Source organism: Choristoneura fumiferana, chromosome 3 (assembly GCF_025370935.1).
Source record: "Choristoneura fumiferana chromosome 3, NRCan_CFum_1, whole genome shotgun sequence".
NCBI classification, from domain to species: domain Eukaryota; kingdom Metazoa; phylum Arthropoda; class Insecta; order Lepidoptera; family Tortricidae; genus Choristoneura; species Choristoneura fumiferana.
The window spans coordinates 13,626,063-13,646,475 of NC_133474.1; the positions used below are offsets into that span (position 1 = coordinate 13,626,063).

Consider the following 20,413-nt stretch of genomic DNA (forward strand, 5'->3'; position numbering starts at 1 on the left):
CTAATAATTTATTTACAAAATACCTTGCTAGTATTAAGGCGTTTAAAAATCCTCATTTTGTGCTTGAGTTCAGGGTATTTATCTTTACCTGTGTATTCACTATTCACACCACAGCACACAAACCAAAACGTGTGACAAAATGTGAAAAGGTATCCTGGCGTTTTCTTTGCATTCTTGCTCCCCAAGGTATATTTTAAGTACTTTATTTACAAAATCTATAATAATTACCTAATTAATTGATGTTTCGAATCGCGCATTGTCACTTTCATAGAAACGAATTCATCGACTGCTAAGTCTCGTAACTTTTCTTCGTACATCTTGAACGACATCATTGAAGTCGTCACGAGAGATAGCGATCACAGTTCACGCTTCACCACTAGCTCGAGTGGCTGAGCGAGGGCGTGCGGGGGGTAGAGCGCGGGGAGCGGCGGGGGCGCGGGCTGCGCGTGCGCCGGCGGCGGCCGCCGCTAGGGGAAACCCCTGAAAACAAAATCAGTCGTGATAAAGGAGCCACTCCTAAAAGTATGTTGTCTTTACTGATTTGTTAATTCAATTTCGAATGTTAATATTTCATGCATACTCTTCTTACATTTGTTATCCTGATTTGTGTAAGTATTACAAATTTACACTGAAACATACCTTGGGGAGTAATGGTGCGGCTCTCCGAGCCAGGAGTCAGGGGATGGGGGGAAGTCAGGGTACCCCCCCGCAGCCGGCGACGAGGAGCTGCTCAAGTCGGACGCCCCACCTGCGCCCGCGCCCAAACCAGTGCCGCTCATTGCTTGGCCTAAAATCAAATGCACTGTTAGTACACTGAATTGGTTTGCTAGTGTCGTTCGGAACTCGAAACAAAATATCGATTTATTTTTTCTTTCTTATTTGAATCTTCAGGAAAACGATGAAAACCGACAAGTGCCGAGCGACATTTACATTCTGGCTGTATTGAAGTGGCGTGGCGTCGTAACAACTTGATTCCCACCGGGTTGCCTAATTTTTTTACTTGAAATAAGTACCTACACTAATTTCAAGGAGTTGCATCCGAAGATATTATTCCCACCTAAAACACGCATTTCTCACTTCGTGTTGCCTAACGAAAATATTCACGCCACTGCTGTATTGTATATCTCTTAACTATTTAGAATACCGTCTTACAGGTTACATATTTGAATATCAAAAAATTAAAATACCTACGGCTAAAAAGTCGATGTTCAAACATCGAAAAATAATATTTCGACTGTATCGAAATATCTAAAAATAAAAAAACGAAAGTTTAAATGTCAAATGGTAAGATAACCTACGTCCAATATATCTAAAATCTAATTATCTACAAAAGTGGCATCGAAAGATATAAATATCGAAATACAAAGTATCGGATCGAATATCCTATGTGTGAACTATCACGTGACAAGATCGACGGAGCTCCTATTCCGTTCATTTTAGGTGCTTCGCGCCTTGCGCAATACTAACCTGACCTAACCTATTGTACATATAGACATTTCGGTAAAATGATGAATTACCAAAAATATTTGGTTTGGTTAGGTTAGAACTGTGCCCACAACAACGCACAAGCCGAGAGAGCGAAGCAAGCGAGCCGCAGCAGCGGCCGGCTATTGAATGACTAGTAAAATAAATGTTAAATTATTAAGAGAAAGGAGCAATAAATAAAGCAGATTTGTATGTGCGATATTTTAATTTTCAACATTCAAATATGTTGACATTTATTTATAACTTAGATATAGTGGTTATCGACATTTTTACTCAATCGATATTTTAATTAATCGACATTTCAATCTAGGACATTTTAACCATAGGTATATAATAACTTTATACATTGTGATACAACCGATATTTTAATTTTTGATATTTTGTACATCGACATTTTAACCGTAGTAATTTTCGATATTCAAATAATATGTAAGTAACAGGTCTTACGAGTACAACCTTTTTCATAGCATAATGTCACAATAAACCAAACGCCAAGACCCACCAGTTGCTGGTGATTTTCATTTCAAATTCTTCTAGGACACAAGAGCCACGCTCTTATTCGTGGAGTGATCGCTAGTTATTGGCATGCAAAATGCCAATAATTAGTATTGCAAAAATGATAAGCGTCAAATTAAGTACTTAAATCTACATAAAATAGTCGCGTGCAATCAAAAAAGGACTGAGTAATTTGAAATAATTTATTTCCACTAGATCTGTTAATCAGTTCCATTGATGGAACTATTTGTAGTTTTTGTTACCATAACCTTGAATCAAAGTTAATTTTATTTTGATTAAACTTCTTCGATTAGGTATTCATAAAACACCAAGTTTCATCGACTTAAAATTGTATGAATTCTGTTTTGTAAATGTTGCGAATAAAATTCGAACTAGTTTGATCAGGGCATCTGACTATAGAAGTAGTGGGAATAGACGGTGTTCCCTTCTTTCACAGACAGACATTTTACAGAATTTTGTTTCGCAGAAAATGTTTCATATAATATTTAGTCGTTGTATTTTTACATCGAATATTATTGTTTCAATTACTATTTACTTGAATGATACGTTTTACGTTATGTTGTCCATAATATAATTTAAAAAAATTGTGCAACGAAATTATGAAATAATAAAAGTATTAAAGTGATTTTATTTTGTTGTGTTGCAAGTGTCCTTTGATAATAATTATGCAGTCGAGGTAAATATTACTTGTGTAATAATAGCGTGATAAGTCCCATTTGTGGTATTTTGAATTATGCAGATTTCAGTTTTATATGCATTTATTTCCAACGAATCGCTACCAAAAAGTTGGTTAGATTAGAACTGTGACCCCACCAGACAGCGAATCGCTACCAGAAAAGTAGGTTAGGTTAGGTTCGCTTTTTGGTGACCACACCAAAAAGCGAATCGCTACCGTTATAGGAGGGTATGCACTTTGTCGCAGTAATGAATTGAAACATTTAGAAACTACCACCACATGAAATGTTTTTCTTGGTAATAAGTTTTATATGAACTAAAAAATATAAGAATAAAGAATATTTGATTTGTTATTCTTTGATATGAATATCTAAATAATGAATTTTATTTGTAACAAAAATCAATGATACCAATTTCTTCAAAGTAAGTGTTCCATGTATTGATTATTCTATGAAACAATAATATGAGAAAAAAAATTGTTAAACGAAATTCTATAAAAATATTGTCTGCGAAACAATGTACAACCTTGCTCATGTCATGTACTTCTGATGCTGAAATTCGAACTAGTCTCATCAGGGCATCTGACTATAGAAGTAGTGGGAATAGACTGTTTGTTTTGTTGTGTGAATGATCTACACACGACTTTACTGCCAAAGTAATAAAAGAGTGTTTACTTCGATCATTTTGAGCAGCACGGCTGCTCATGTACTGGTTGTACGTTGTTTCACAGGCAACATTTTTATAGAATTTCGTTTAACAGATTTTTTTCTCATATTATTGTTGCTGCTGCTGGCTCTACATGCAAGAGCATTTTGACAAAATTTAAAAAGGCTCGAGTTATTTGAAACAGTCTATTCCCACTACTTCTATAGCCAGATGCCCTGATGAGACTAGTTCGAATTTCAGCATCAGGAGTACATGAGCAGCCGGGCTGCTCAAAATGATCTAAACACTGTCTTATTACTTTGGCAGTAAAGTCGTGTATACAAGTAGATCATTTTGAACACCGTAACCGCTCATCCACCTTCTGCTGCCCACTTGTGTACTTATTAATTTTGTGGGTTGTCATCAAACACTCACCGATATTAGTGTAAACTAGGTGATCAGGAGGGTAGTGATAATGGGGGTGGGGGGGTGAGTGGGCGCGCAGATAGGGCGGCGTGGCGGCGTAGCGCGCGCCGCCGGTTGCGCCCGCGCCGCCGCCGCCGACCGGAGAGCCCTCGTCGCCGCCCAGCGCTACTGTGCTGTAGCTGTCGTTACTCAGCTCTGAGGATATAGAAGAATATTACAGAGGTAAGTTGAAGTTTCTGCTGTGGAAATATCATTTTAGCTCTCGATATTAAAAAAAAATCTCCTAAAATAAATATTTACTTGACTAATAAGTATAAAAAACAATAAAAAAACCTAACACTATAAGTATATAAACTAAACTAAAATTATAAAGTAAAAACCTCGTTCAGAATTTCTGCCACAGGCATTGACCCCAAAACACTGGCAGCATTACCACTCTGAACTGTTATTTAATAATATAGCTTAATGCAAAATAAAGTAAGTTTTACTTGAATTGTCAGTCAAACTAATCCGTATCTTTGAAGTTAATCTTACCGCTTGAAGTGGGTAAAATTCGACCTGCAAGATTTGATCTTAAGAAACGAGCTAACATTGCAAGTCAAATACTTAAAAGCTTGTTAAAAATTGTACCATTTATCAACTTTCGAGGTTCTGCTTCCTACAAGGTACCTATACGTATATTTAATAGTACGGTATATGATGGTTGTGATAACGCGGAAATGTGAAGTAACAACACCAATATTATGGTCGAAAGGTAAAGTTAGATAATATGGTACACATTCTTTATTACAGTACATTAACTGGTTTGGATCTATATTCAAGAGGTATTTCAGAAAATATCAGCTGAAGAAATTAGCGACTGTATCAATAATCGAAAAATAAACATAGTATAAATAAATGTGATTGGATATGTGTGCCGCTTGTTATTAAATTCAATTCGTTTTGATTGGTTGATTTAATAAAATAAGTGACGGTCGTTTGGTAATGCCATAACAATATTTAACTGGGATATGAAAATGTTGGCGACCCAGTTACACGTGTAAACAAATCAATAAAACCGAGGCATTCGTCATAAAACACATTTGTGCATCCTGTGAATCGGTTAGTGTAAAATTACAAATAAAACTGCTGTATTTACCGTGGTGGCTGAAGGAATCCAAATCGATCTTGAGTTCGTCTTTGTCCAGCAACCGCTCGTGGCGCGGCGACCCGCTCCCTCCGCCTTTCATCGACCTGAAGTATTGCGACCATCTCGTCCTTCCGGCGTCTTTCTTTAGCCTCTTTTCTTTCGCTCGTCTAAAAAAACATTTTTATTAAGTAAGAAGGTGTAGGTAGGTAGCTATAAGTACTTAAGCGATTGAAGACGTTATATGTATACATGTATATAATCTAGTCTATCTATCTAATACCTTTAAATGAGAAATTCTTGTATATATTTTGAGGATCTCGGAAACAGCTCCAACGATTTCGATGTAATTTAGTGTCTGCATACTAAATGGGTTTTCGAGAATGAAAAATCGATATAGCTTGGTCTTATCTCTGGGAAAACACTTGTTACCGCGTTTTAGCCCGAGCAAAGCTCGGTCGCCCAAGTACTGTATATAAAGTCCGATATGTTTCAAACCATTACAAACAACGTTACAGGCGATTCTGGACAAATGAGCAGGACCAACCCTTACCAACTCGGTTTATTATGGGCTGGCGTTTAGCCGTAATCAGTGAGATTAGTATTCTTTTTAAAGCGGAAATTACACTTTGTTTTTCGCCGCATGCTGCATGTGGCGACCGTAAAAGTGTAAACGGTACACGTGTACACGGTAGTCGGCCGCATTCGGCGAGCGACAGCTGCCACCGCCTTAATATGGCCGCCGCAGTAGACGGACAGACTAATGTAAAGGCGACGGTCGTTCGCCGAAGTAGTTTGAAACAAGTTCAGCGACCGCATTAGGCGACCAACAAAGTGTAATTCCGCTTTAGGTTCCGTACCCAAAAGGTAAAAACGGGATCCTATTACTAAGACTCCACCGCCCGTCTGTCTGTCTGTCGCCAGGCTGTATCTGATAACTAGACAATTGAAATTTTCCAGATGATGTATTTCTCCTGTTGCCGCTGCTATAACAACAAATACTAAAAACAGAATAAAAAAATATTTAAGGGGGGCTCTCATACAACAAACATGATTTTTTGCCGTTTTTGCTAATGTCTAATGTTGTATATTATGCTATTGTGTGTGTATATACATATATATACATAGCACATATTATAAATATGCTATATTATGATATAATGCTATGGCACCTTTCGGGCTTGACCGGTTTTTTTTTTAGTTTTTTCGTCGCATAAGATGTGATCCCGTGGTGGTCGATCTCGATCATGTCACCATAATTGTTTATAATAATGATTATCGCGTAACAAGGGGAGCGGAGTGAAATGTTATAACCGGCTTAATTTGAGAACTCTGCATATTTCCGGTCCACCTTATTGAATTCACAGCCTTGGAGTGCTTTATCCGTAATACTTATATATTATTCACTATTATTATTTAATAATTTTATTAATATGTAGTGAATATTTGAAACTTTGGCAATATCCAGTATTATCTGTTCAATGTTTAATTACTGTATTATATACTCCATATATTTTTTTTGTTAAAAAAAATTAAGAAAATTCCTTTTATTATCCCCACTTGTAGCTACTCTGACTGAATGCAAATTTACTTTGGCCTTACAATACAATGCGCTGACCTAGCATACTGTGTGAGGTAGAGGTAGGTATATACATATTTGTACGAAGTTGCATTTTGTGCTAGCTATGTCATTCATGTATAGAGCATGGGATGGTAAAGCATATTCATCCATCCGTGACGATGGACGCACCCTGCCCTCGGCCTCGCCTTAACATTGCTTATCACAAATCATCAATCATTTCATACACTGATTACTTGTTAGTGTAATCCATGGACCGGCTATTATAAAAAAAAAACCCAAGAACAACACCTAGAATTTTTGCATACAATAGCACGACTTATTAAAGCTATTATCGACAATTAAGATAGATCCTTGCAAAAATTTAAACTTCGATTTTTCAGTCGAGATATTCCAAGTATTCATTAAATTGATCGGATCATTAAACTTTAATTTCAGTATAATCACTATTCGTGTTGTTAAGATGTCACTTTTTTATTATTCTGGTTCGTCGTGATAGGTATGAGCGGTAACACTCGGCTAGCAATGCTTTGAGTGCTCAGTTTATGTAAAGTGGGTATGTTAGGGGTTCGGGATTCCGATAATCCGGCGCGCCGGCCCCGGCGGACTGGGCGGAGGCACTTTAATTAATCAGGCTCTTTGTTGAAAGCTGCGCCCCGTCGCGCTATAAAACACGCAAAATACGAGTACGCAGCGCACAGCCGGCCGCTATTTATTTATATTAGCTGTTTGTTTATTTGCTTTTTATTAGAATAAAAAAAATAAAGTTCTGCTCTGCCTATTGTTACTTATACTGTTGATAACACAGAAGCTCAAGAATCTGAACAATAAGCACTAGATATCCCAATGAGCTGAAATCCGATGCCTTATTGCGTAACGCACTCGGAATCAAAATCGTTTTCTCCACTTCTTTCTGTCACACGGTAGAGTGGAAGTAGAAAGAGACGGTGACTGCAATTACGAGCGCCTCTGTGTTAGGCAATACGGCCTCCGGCCTATATAATATCTATTCTTCGCGAAACAAAAAAACTTGCTCCAATTCTCGTCACATAAAGCTCAAGTGTCAAATAGGCTGGACACGTCTGTCTTTTAAAACAGACGGTTGTTCTGGATGTTTGCAGTTGAACAAACTGATTCATGTACCAAGGTGGAACGTTTTAATAACCAATCTCAATATGATTTCCTTGACAAAAGTATGGGATATTGGGATGTCAGCATGACATAAGTAATTAGAACAAAGATTCCACCTTGAAACATGATTCAGGATCCACCATTACCTCTCATATTTCGTTTTCTAGAATTTTTTTACCGTACAACGGCAAAAACTACTAGACACGGGCAAAATTGTCCTCCGATGAACAGAGCCATATTTTTTTAAAGAAACAACAACATGATTCAGTTTGTTTGACTGAACCTACATCCAGAACATTTTTTATACAAAGAAGGCCGAGAAATCAAGAAAGAAAGAATGTTTTGCAGGTGATAGGACCTTGTGCAAGGTCCGCTCGGATTGCTACCACCATCTTGCTCGCTAATCCTGCCATGAAGCAGCAGTGCTTGCACTTTTGTGTTTCGGCGTCGAGAGTAAGACAGCCGGTTAAATTACTGGCACCTGAGTTGTCCCATCTTAGGCCTCTAGGTTGGCAACGCATCTGCAATACCCCTGGTGTTGCAGATGTTTATGGGCGGTGGTGATCTCTTACCATCAGGAGACCCACTTGCTCATTTGCCATCCAGTGAATAAAAAAAAATGTAGTTACCTAAGACGAAATGCCTTTTGTGCCAGTAATTTTACACCAGAACACAATACATTTATCTGTCGTGTTATGTCGTGACGCATCAAAACGGTATCGGTTTCATATAGGTACATTTTATATGGTTGCGTGTATCTGATGCAGTGTGTTGTGACGGCCCGTGTTTAGTCGGATCAAAGCTAAAGAGAGTGAGAGAGACAGAGAGCATCACAACACAAAACAACAGATAAATGTGAATGCCGCTTAACAGAGACAGCAGTATACCAGTCCCCAAGATACAAATTCTTGTCGGACGCATTAACAGGAACATGCACTTCAAAGGGTTGGCGAAAAGAATGGGAATTTTAATTCATAATTGAAAACTGGTAAAAATGAAGAGAACGCAAGTACAGAGATAAGGCTTTTAAACGTGCAAGTAAAGTTTTATAATGAAAATTCCACGGTCTAGGATCTAAAATCCAGCTCACTGTGCTCATAAAACTTTTACGTCTCGTTAAGTCACTGACCATTTCAAAATCATTTGTGTTAACTCGCTTGCCTGGTTTAACTGTGCAGATATGGAAAATTGATTACGGAATTTACGGACATGCAAACGCCATGGTTTATTAATTTATTACGGTTGAATTGCAGATTTTTTCGGTCCGCGACGCGTATCAAATCCGCCGTCAAGCCTTAACTAAAACAAAAGCATATCGTATTTCCACTTTAAGTATGTTCGAGAACAGCACGTAAAAGCACGAACCTATGTGGACTTTTTGTCAAACCAGTTAAGTATCATGCTATGCTCACGTAATAATTCTTCAAGAACTACAAATCGACGTTCCGTATTCAAATATAAGTTCCATATCAGTTCAAATATGCAAGAAGCGCTTTACTAAGTTTCTTTAAATGACTTGAAAAAAAGGCGGAGGTTATGTATTTGACTATATGCACATATTTTTTTGGGTTCGGTACATCAGTTGGCAAAAACGGAACTTTGTTGTCCGTCTGTCTATTGAACAATCTGTCTGTCCATTCTTATTTCACAGAAACGCGTGAAAGTAGGTGTACGATACGAACTTTGATTTTCGAATTTCGTAGTAGCCCCACAGATCAGTAGAAAGCACACACAGAAAGGCACACACCAGTTAGGTATACTAGGTACTTAGTATAATTTATTTCTGCATAACATCCGCCTAGAGAGAGATTTCTCTATTGTGGTGCCTCGACGCTATACAAGGTACCTCTACATGAAACACTTTTTGAATAAATGTATACATTTTAGACGACCGGATGGCCGAGTGGTTAGAGAACCTGACTACGAAGCTTAAGGTCCCGGGTTCGAATCCCGGCCGGGGCAGATATTTGTATGAATAATACGAATGTTTGTTATTGGATCTTGGATGTTTAATATGTATTTAAGTATGTATATATCCATATAAGTATGTTTAACCGTTGCCTAGTGTCCATAGTAGGTACAAGCTTTGCTTAGTTTGGGACTAGGTTAATTGGTGTCAAGTGTCCCATGATATTTATTATTTATTTATTTATTAGTTATTTTCGCTTGGATATTTTTTGGAGTTGGTTCAATTGTTTTGTTAAAAAGTTAACCTAGTTCGAGTGCTGTCGGTTACCATTAAGTAGCAGACAAGTTGGGACGTACTTGACATACGCTACGAGTTTAGGCTTAGGTAATATAGTAATATAAATAATTTTTAAATTTCGCTTTGATAGAAAATTAGTGTTGGACATAAAATTGTATGGTTAACTTTGCTAAAGTTTAAAGTGTAAAACTATTGTTTAAGTCCTAGGCTTTTAAGAAAACGATGTGCGTACAGATTAATTACCATGCTAACAGAGTCCAAAGTTGCGACTCGTTATAGCTTTACGATATCTAATAATTAATTTAAGGTCCAATGATATTTATATCTGATAACGTCCTTCACGAAGTACATACAGTGAACGGAACAGTGCTAAGCACTTGAATTGATAGTACTCGATCTTATGATTTGATTAGAATTATGGACATCCAAAGAGCCTTTTAGGCATTAGGATACATATAATGACTAACACGGATTTATTTTCCATAGATAAGGGCCAATATAAGTGTGGAAAATGTAGGTACGGCAGCTGTTGTTCTAATCTTCCAATGATCGTTATGTAGTATGGCAAATTGATGTAAATTTTTTTCCTCGCTTAATGCATTGTAAAAAGAAAAGTAGGTCGTTATAACCATTGTAGCTTTTAAAGCGTCAAAGGAACAGCAAGATACGAAGTTCGAATTTTGCACTTGATAGAATAGAATAGAGCCAGGCATGAAAAAATGACAAAATATTTCCATAAAAGGATGGTAGGTACGGCAGTTTTCCCCAGCGCTCGACTTGGCTTGCTCAGTAGTATTTTTAACCCCCGACGCAAAAAGAGGGGTGTTATAACTAGTAGCAATGGGCAATATTCATCTTTAGGCTGTAACAATTTTTAACCGACTAAAGGAAAGGAAGAGGTTAGTTTTTTTATGTTTGTGACCACAGAACTCCGCCATTTTGGAGCATCCACCCATTTTAGCATCCATTTTAGCTATCTCAAACAAGCCATCAAGAACATAAAAATAGCCGAATGTTATTGTCAAACAGAGAGCTATTTTTATATTTGAGTCTAAACACAATTGAACCTCTCGAAATAATAACCCAGCTCTACTATAGGATAGACAAGCGCTTCAAAGGCTTTGAGAATTGGGATGCACCATTAAAAAATAACCTGTAGTTTTTATTTTATTTTTGGAAAGAATAAGATATTTTACCATTTTCATCGATTTAGAATTTAAACGAGTATTATTTTTTTATATTTTTTTATAAAATATGCTGGATGACGTCGCAGTGAGACAGCCACGTTCCATTGCCTAGAAAAAATCAGGCGTACATAACATAATCTGTGGCATTACAATGTGACAGTAATACAAGCACGGTTTAGGGTCCTAAATGAACCATGACAAATAGTTTTATTTATTTATCTTCTTTTAGCTTCGATTATTCCTATGTTTGTTTAATGGTGTCATAGTAAATAGATATTTTTTATTAAAATCTGATATTTAAATTCTTTTATATTTACTTGTAACGTCGTATATAATTTAATAATATAATTTGTAAAAATACATTGGAAATACTCGTATACGTTTAAAGCCGGGTGCACATCATGTGATTAAAGATCTATCTTTGTCACTCTTTGCAGAACAGCAACATTTCAAACTGTCAATTTGCTTTAGAGTGTAGACCTGCTTTATAACGGGCCTTTGTGACGGGACACAGCAGGGGTCAAATGAAGGTCATTACATTACTTAAATTTTATTTATTTAATTCAGTTTATCATATTTTTGAAAACGCTATAAAAAGCCTATTTCTCCAAACGGTTTTCGATTTATTATACGTTGTCAAAAATTGGGACATCCCAGATTCTTTATTGTCTAAAATACTGGGATAAGACAGGATATAATAAGATGGTAAATGCGATTGGAAAAGTCAGCGCGTTAGACAATACGGACTCTGGGCTTGATAAGCATACAAATAGGATTCGTACCTGTTCTGGAACCAAACTTGCACGACGCGCATATCCAGTCCAGTGTCCTGGGCCAACTGTTCCCGGACATGACGGGCGGGTTTGGGGCTACTGCTGTATGCACTCTTGAGGGTCTCCAACTGTTTGGCTGTTATCGTCGTCCGCGGCCGCTTGCTCGCCGCGTCGCCGTCTATAGATCCTTCACCACCTAAAACAGTTAACCATTTAATAAAGATGATATTTAGGTACATTGCACAGAATTAGTTTTTTTTTTCTTGAGAATATGTAACGATTTATTATTATTATTAGTAAAGATTCTGTCAAAAAGAAACTACCTACACCAAAATCCACGACTTTACTTATATAACAATAAATTAAAAAACAGTTTTTTAATGTCTCATTGCCGTCGATAACCCTACTTGTATTTTTGTAGGCGTTAATTTACGTAATTATTACTTCCGTGTCTAATTTTTTTTTTATTTTTTTTTTGCAGAATTTAAATCCAATTAAATGTTTAAAATGCATTAAGAACTACTTTAAGATTTAGGTAGTTCTATTGTTACAAGATTTTATTGTTTCACCTAGATTAAAAATAACAGCTCGATACATTTTGACACTCCTAAAACAAAGCTTATCACTAAATCAAATTTTACTTTCTTCCAACAAGTGGCCAAATCTATGACACTCTTAATTACAAAAACAATAAAAGCTGGTACTTACTAACCTTTGGCTCTTGCCGCTTCATAATCCGGCTTGCAGACAAGCTTGCCGTCTTCCATGAGGTAAAACTCGTCGCCAGTATTAAGCGTCCGTGCGCACGCGGCGCAAGCGAAGCACCGCATGTGGTAGACGTGCGACTGCGCTCTCCGGACCACCTGCGTGGGGGGGATGCCTTGCCCGCAGCCCGCGCACTTGGTACCAAACCGCCTAGGACAACAGCCGGAAAAACAACAACATTATCAAAATGAAAGATGTTATGTTCAGGGTTACGGTAGTTGGCGAAGCGTATAAACTATCTTGGACTGGATTATGTTGAACAATGTGATATAGGTAAGCAAAATTGTTAGCCCGGTTATACGCGCCTGGTCTTTGTACAACAAAAACCGTCGGTAAAAGTACGTTTAAATTCAATTTATTCATTTCAGACAGAGACAAAGGTTATACTTATTTTTTAGCATTAGAATGAATGTAAGCGATCTTGACATGTATTTTTATTGAAAACAATTTTGAAAAAAAAGTCACAGCAAATATGTAACAATTAACAAGGATGACCATTTACATCACACTTATATTATTTTGGTATCATATGTAATAGTTACTGTTTTATTAAAAACGTTTTTCAGTAAAAAGACTCTTCAAGATTGTTTACCTTTTTTCTAATGCTAAAAAAACGAAGTATAGGTTAGCTAATAAAGTCTTACAACTAATGTTAGAACACATGATTATTAATAGTCTTTTATTATACGATATTACTTCATAATCTTAAAAATCCTGCTCCGGGAAGCCCGATGAATGGAATTCCAGTGCTTAGCCATTGAATTAGCTGACATTCCTACCGAATTTTATTAAATTGTTTTTTATTCACAAATGAAAAGTAAGAAGGTAATAAAATGAATCTTGCACGACACATTAAGTCTCGGATTAAATGCAAGCAAGGATACCATGTTCAAACCACACAGAATAAATCAGTAAAATTTGCTCTAACAACAGATTACAATGATTGTTTCGCTATTCTTTAGGTTGTCAATATCTCTATTACTATGTAATGGAATATGTGGCGTTAAAAGGGTCACTCCAACTCAAATCTTTTTCTTTTAGGTAGATACATAAAACCGACCCCTGATATGAAAACGCAGATGAGGCCGAAACAGAATACGACGAAAAACATTTTTTTAGGATACCTTGTATTTATACCTACCTAATCTCATCTCGGCCTATATAACGTTCAACTACAGGACACAAGTCTCTCGGAATGAGATAGTTTGGTCGTGGTTTCCGCTGCATTAAAATTGCCATTATTATAAAAACTTACTTAAAGAAGTCGTCAGTGCAATAGAGCTGGTTGTTTCTCGCGAAACATTTCCCGGAGAGCATAGCGCGGCATTCGACGCAACGCAGGCAGCCGGCGTGCCACGTACGGTCCGATACCTTGAGCACGTACCGGTCCACTATCATCTCGTGGCAACCTCCGCATTTGGGGATGCTGGCTGAAACAACAAAACTTCTATGAAATTTTTAAGCCAAAAAACTATGCTCAAATGGGAGCATATAGTAAAGAATAGGGAATTATATGACTGGAGATCAAATTGAGGTGCTTGACGAATGTCATGCAGACTCTCACAAAATAATAGTAACGTGAATTTATTTGCCAGGTTAAGTTATTCTTGAACCGGTTTTTTTATTATTTTGAGAACGTTTATTATACGCGCTAAGTTCTACAACTACTTGATTGTTTCTAGAAGCGCTACGTGAGTACTTTTGGAACGTAGAACAGATCAATATTAATTATTTCTATGGATTATCCGCAAGTTTTTGTTTCATATTCATTGATATGGATTAATAGTTATTATCAATTAAGTTTGCTTTGCAAAAAATCACTGTTAGTTCATGTGTCTTAAAAGGTAAAGTCAATGGCAAAAAGAAGAGCCTCTTGATTCATATTTAAAAAGAAACAGTGGTCCACAACTGTACGAATCTTTGTCACTAAAATAAAATAAGTTACCAAGTTTCGATTAGGCAGGCAATTAGTTACCTAATAATCTCAATAAAATGATAATTATAGGTTAATTTATCAAGCAGCAGTGGTAGTAAGTTGATTCTCACATTAGCCTCCAAGTCTTACATAATTTTGTGAAATTTACGAAGAAACTTAATCATAGGCTTATATCATTAAAATACGATATATACCTACATAGTAATATTTACAACAGAGACAATCGAATTGTTGATGTAAATATCGTGCGTTGATAACATTTTTCTTCACAACTGTGATAAAGTTTACAGATATGAATACGTACACTCTCAAATTACTGAGAAATTAGATAGGCGTGGTGGCCCGGATTGACACTGTAACTAGGTCAAATCGACACAGTAAACTGTGTTTTTGCTAGTAAAACGCATATATGGTACTTCTAATGCTTTTTGTAGTGCTATGGTCCGACATAGGACAGTCCAGATGACGAAAGGGCAAGAATTCATCAGTTGTTATCTACTCACATATCTGATACTTAATGCTTCCGGTGGCAAAGGGGCTGCTTAATGTTTAGTACTTATTTACTACATCTATTTAAAATTTTCTTGCCGTATATCGCACTCGGATAATAAAATCACGTACACTTTTTTCACCATCTTTAAAAACGAAGGAGGTCCAGAATTCTCTGTATTACTTACTTATTTACGTTTAGTGCAATTTTCCTGTAAACAGATGGGATATCTATTGAAGCAATTAATACTTACTAAAAACAACTAATATTCTGGTGGAAAATGCACTTCAAACTAAGTCCATTTTGCAGCAGAATATAAGTTGTTTTTTTTTTATAAAAAGCTTAATTCAACAATTTGTACAGTTTTAACAATGAACTTCTTTTCAAGGTATCATTTATATCTACAATTGGTTTGGTAATGGCTCTATTGAGCACAATTGTATACCAGTATTGTATCTCTCATTTACCTACAGTTACAGTTTATAATTTTGTATGTAAACATAGACAATTACTCATCAGTACGTGTATAAGCTACCTATATGAATATCTACCTACCTTACATAGTACACTTAGCGTCGATTATATGAGTACCTACTTAATTTTGATTGTAGGTACTTACCTACGACAAATGTGACAAAACTATGAAAGTACTCCTAGAGTCCTAGTGCATATTGAAATTGTAATTAGGTAATAAGAATTCATAAATTTTCCTGTACTGAACTGAACTATAAATGAGATCGCATGGGATTGTTTGATTGACCTTCAAAATTGTACACAGTAAGTGATTTTCATTGTTTAACTCCTTGGTTTTCAAAAAGTTTAATGATTTGTTTGATTGTTTAAGCTTACCTATTTTACTGTTCTTTTCTATCCTGACAAAGGTACATTCCTACTTAAGTGTACCTACGTAACACACCATTACCAGGCTAAACAAAAATAAAAATATTTGTATTTTAGTACTTAATGCAAAGTGAACTTGCTAAGCTGCTAAGGAATGACTTAAGTATTATCCATTCTACAATATTTATGTTTTTTTGTGATATTTATACACTTATTTTGAAATTTTGCACGATTAATTTATCCTCAGCTTAAATTATTATAGATTTTCAAAATTATTTTTTAGTCTTTCATAATGTGAGCCACCACTAGGTACTAATATAGATCATCCGGTCTGTAGTTTTTATTATATTTACGTCCTCATAACACAGATTGACTCTCATAATGAGACGGCTTGAGGTGTAGCGTAGTGTAGCAAAAAAGCCGTTTTAGCCTAGCGGTTTGACCTAAGGCCTCTCAAGCAGAGGGTCGTGGCTTCGAGCCTGGGCTCGCACCTAAATTTTTCGGTATTTATATGCGTAATTTTATTTGAAATTTACCATGAGCTTTTCAGTAAAGAAGAACATCGTGACAAAAGCATTACACACCTGTTAGGCAGTCAATGGTGTGTGTAATGTTCCTAATCCGCACAGGGCCTGCGTGAGAACTGCAGCCTAAGCCTAAGCATTTGAGGGGAAGCCAGTGCCCAGTAGGCAAGAGAGAGATTGTTTAACAAGTGAAGTCAGAAATACACTTAATCAACAAGTGTTTACGTAATTTATTGAATCAGGCGTTACTTTACGGAGGTCCGTATCAATGAACTAACCGTACACCATGCTACCAGTTGTTAACTTGTTAGCTAACAACTAGTAGCATGGTGTCCGGTTGTATCACTCTGAAGATGAGCTCTGGTTGAGTTCGAAACGCGTCAGTGTAGTGTGGTGGTGGTGATAGATGGGTTTGTGTGATTTGTGTATGTTCTTACAGTGTGGAAGTGGAGGAACTGCATGAACACACATATTTTGCATAAGCTTAGCTATCGTAAGGTCGCGGGTGAGCAAGGAAATTCTTTTAGTTTAAGTATTTAATTTACGTATCTTTACTTAAACTTTCATTGCTATCCAATTTCGAGGGACCCTAACTGTAATTTAGGGCGGTGAAATAGAAGAAGTGGGCAAAGCTGCGTACTGCATCTTTTTACCCGACTTAATACCCGGATTATGTTTTTTAACACTTTTAAAGATCTGGACTGTGGACTGTGAGTGCACCTTCAGTGAATGCTTTTAAAAACAGACTTGATAAGTACTTTGAAGACAATTACACAAGTGATCAGTAATCACTGTCTCCTCCTATATTTATCATATTCCCTAGATTCATCATAGATAATTATTAAATAAATACCTAGTCAAAGATCCCTAACTGCATCTATTTAGTAGTTTTTGCGAGTTAGTACTAATACACCACATTTTAAACACTGTTAAACTTCGAATAACATGAGGAACACTTGTCGCTAAATTTGAAAACGGGCGCTTCTGGTCTGGGCACTATTCGTTGGGAAATATGCCCGCTTCGCTCATCATTGCTCCCTAAGCAAAATCCGATTAAGATCAACTCAAAGATTGACACTGGCACGACGCGTAAACTAAACAAAACACAAGCGCGGCGCCGGCGCCGTTGGTACGTACACAGGAACACTTCGGGCAGGTGCTCGAGCTGGATCGGTGGCACGCGCATGTCTTCGATCTCGGCCTCCTCCGCGCCAGGGTACATCATGGTCCCCAGCATACTCACGGCCGTCCCGACTCACCGCGATCGGTACACTGAGGGTCCACAACCCCAACCCTCTTATCGCTGCTGGCACGCGATTGGTCGCCGCGTTTTCCACGATAACAAGCACCACGCCCATCGCCCAATCCAGACGCGGGCCCACCCATCGATCGATTGCAAGAATTTTCGCGCATTTCCATACAAGATATTAAACGCTTGCATCGCTTTAATGCTTCGCAGCCAGGTGTTCGCCGCAATGCTGCATTTATTTAAATATTGCATTTATCAGCGTAGGAACATATAGAGATCCTCAAAACTGTTTTATTACCTACAATAAGCAGCGGGGTGACATTTTTTAATAACTATTAAAACCTACCAAATGCGGCTCCTGCATCGAGCTTTTAATTTGTCATTTTAGTCCAGAATTTTTGGCAACAAATAATATTTTTAGTTAACCTTAAAAAATTGGATGACCACTTTACTATCTGAAATTGTTGCGTCTTTGCCAAGTGAAAAATATGTCTAAAACTTGGAAGTTGATCTTTAAAGACCTCAAAACAAGAAAAAACGGATACCTTATAGGATCACTTTACTGTCCGTCTGTTTGTATATCCGTTTATCTCTGGAACGCGTAGAGGTATCAAGCTGAATTTAATATCAAATACGTCTGCTACCCCTCGAACAAGTAAAAAATCAACTCCTAAGACAACGTAGGTACCTAATCAAAAGATACAATTATTAAAAAGGCGTTTCCATACGAATTGCCGTGACCGAAAAACCTATAGGATAGGTACTTCCGGTTATCCTATTAACTTAAAATTTGGTTAAAAGCTCTTATAGCAAAACCAATAAGACAAGTCTAAAAATCTTATTTTTTTAGGTCTGTCTATGTCAATGACCATCTAAATTGACCCCACAATGTGTACATTTTGCTAAGGAGAGGGGCTCCGCTGACACTGGATATTCACAGATACGCATAAATTTTTACACAAACCTCGGTTCGCGAGTTTCATTCGCACATCTAACCAACTTGAAATTTGGTATGTGTGTGTAAATACGATGACCTAGCATACCGTAAACAAAAATAGTATTTATAAAATGAAGAATCCATAAGTATATTTTTTTAAATGATATAGTTTTAAAAAGTTTTAGTTTTTTCAACGTCGGTCTCTTGCAAATAATAAAAAAATGTATTTAAAATGTGTATCTACTATGTCCTATTACGTAATTATTTCCAAAGACAATAATTTATTAATATCTTGTCTATTAAAAGTCGATTCCATTTCGTAGCGGATTCGTAGCACTTCGTAGCTTTTGCTTTTTGTTAAATCCTCTCATTAACCGCTTTTGAATTGATTACCTTACTTGATATAAAATTTACGGTTATGTCCTATGATATTCGTATTAGGTACTTATTAAGGGTGAATATTTCTCTGTTCCAAAATGTGGCAGTATGAGTAGAAAAAAATACTTTTGCCACCACATTATTCGGATTTCAAACCAGCCCCTTAGGTTTTTTTTGTCTGCCTCGTCGTCGCTGGTTTCTCTCTGACATCTCCAAGTAGCTGTATAAGTCCACCTCTGTGGATACATGCTACAGACGCATCCCTTTTTTAGTTACCGATTTTTTCCGTAACGTCGGCTATGACTATCAGTATTTTCGAGCGCAGCATTATGTTCTTTTTTTTATTCGGCTTGATGGAAAACGAGCAAGTGGGTCTTCTGATGGTAAGAGATTACCACCGCCCATAGACACCTGCAACACCAGGGGGATTGCAGATGCGTTGCCAACCTAGAGGCCTAAGATGGAATACCTCAAGTGCCAGTAATTTCACCGGCTGCCTTACTTTCACGCCGAAACACAACAGTGCAAGCACTGCTATTTCATAGAGGATTAGCGAGCAAGATGGTGGTAGAAATCCGGGCGGACCTTGCACAAGGTCTTACCACCTGCGCCTGCACCTGTTCTTTTTTTTTTTTTTATTCGACTGGATGGCAAACGAGCAAGTGGGTCTCCTGATGGTAAGAGATCACCACCGCCCATAGACAACTGCAACACCGGGTATTGCAGATGCGTTGCCACCTAGAGGCCTAAGATGGAATACCTCAAGTGCCAGTTCTGGATTCAATCTATTCTTTTTACACCTAAAATATGCTGTGCACTATTGCTCTTTGGCAAACCTTAGGCTTAGACTTTTGATTTATTGATCAAAAATCATATATGCGTAGGTATTGTATTTAGGTTAAGATAGGATACACAGGTCGATGAATTTTCACTAATTTTATATATGCAGGTTCCCCTTCAGTAAGCTCTTTCATAGACCGTAGCTCTCCCTGACGTCATTGACTCGTCTTTCTTATCTTATAATGTTATGATATATGAAAGACACTAAGATATGTCTGCTAAATGATACGTTTACCTAACACGTTCGTCAGTAGTGTACCTATTGATGGATCTGGATCGAGCGCGACACGCGAGCGAAGCGTCCCTGTTCGAGCTTTGGCAAAAATGGTTTCGTATTTCTATCCAGCGCTGTTTTTTCCTGTACAGCCTCTACAGGCTGAATTTCTCAATCGGTTCTCGTGAATTTTTGTGAGCAGGTAAGATATTTTATACCATTGTTTTTTTTCAGTTTTTTGGCGTTTTTTTTAAAAAAATGGCCGAGCCATGGGCGTTAAATCATTAAAAATATTATATTTCAACCACTTTGCGAGTTCTACAGCTAGCAGAGCCAATAGTAGACAAGCTTTGACTAAGGTAGGTAGTGAATTTTTTTAAAATTATATAAATATAACGTATTTTTGATTTTAAATAATTTGAACCTCATATTTTTCAAAAAGGAACCGAATTATGAACTAGCCAAGCACTCTTGCCATTTTTTCTTAAATG

General features: G+C 37.1%; 1 protein-coding gene across 5 annotated transcripts in view; it reads right to left on the reverse strand.

The window, feature by feature from the left end:
* Positions 1–34: 34 nt before the first annotated feature.
* The window catches only part of Lim3 (Lim3 homeobox protein), an 81,073-nt gene continuing 60,694 nt past the window's right edge, over positions 35–20,413 (reverse strand). For 4 of the 5 annotated variants that reach the window (XM_074085720.1, XM_074085719.1, XM_074085723.1 and 1 more), the window contains 4 exons: positions 4,886–5,043; positions 3,757–3,942; positions 640–787; positions 35–480 (listed from right to left, as the gene is read on the reverse strand). In XM_074085720.1, the coding sequence (XP_073941821.1) occupies positions 468–480; positions 640–787; positions 3,757–3,942; positions 4,886–5,043 (505 nt within the window). In that variant the 3' untranslated portion in view covers positions 35–467. Of the gene's footprint in view, positions 481–639; positions 788–3,756; positions 3,943–4,885; positions 5,044–11,758; positions 11,946–12,461; positions 12,665–13,769; positions 13,945–17,441; positions 17,564–20,413 lie in introns of those variants that run through there. The other variant, XM_074085721.1, reaches the window with a different exon arrangement.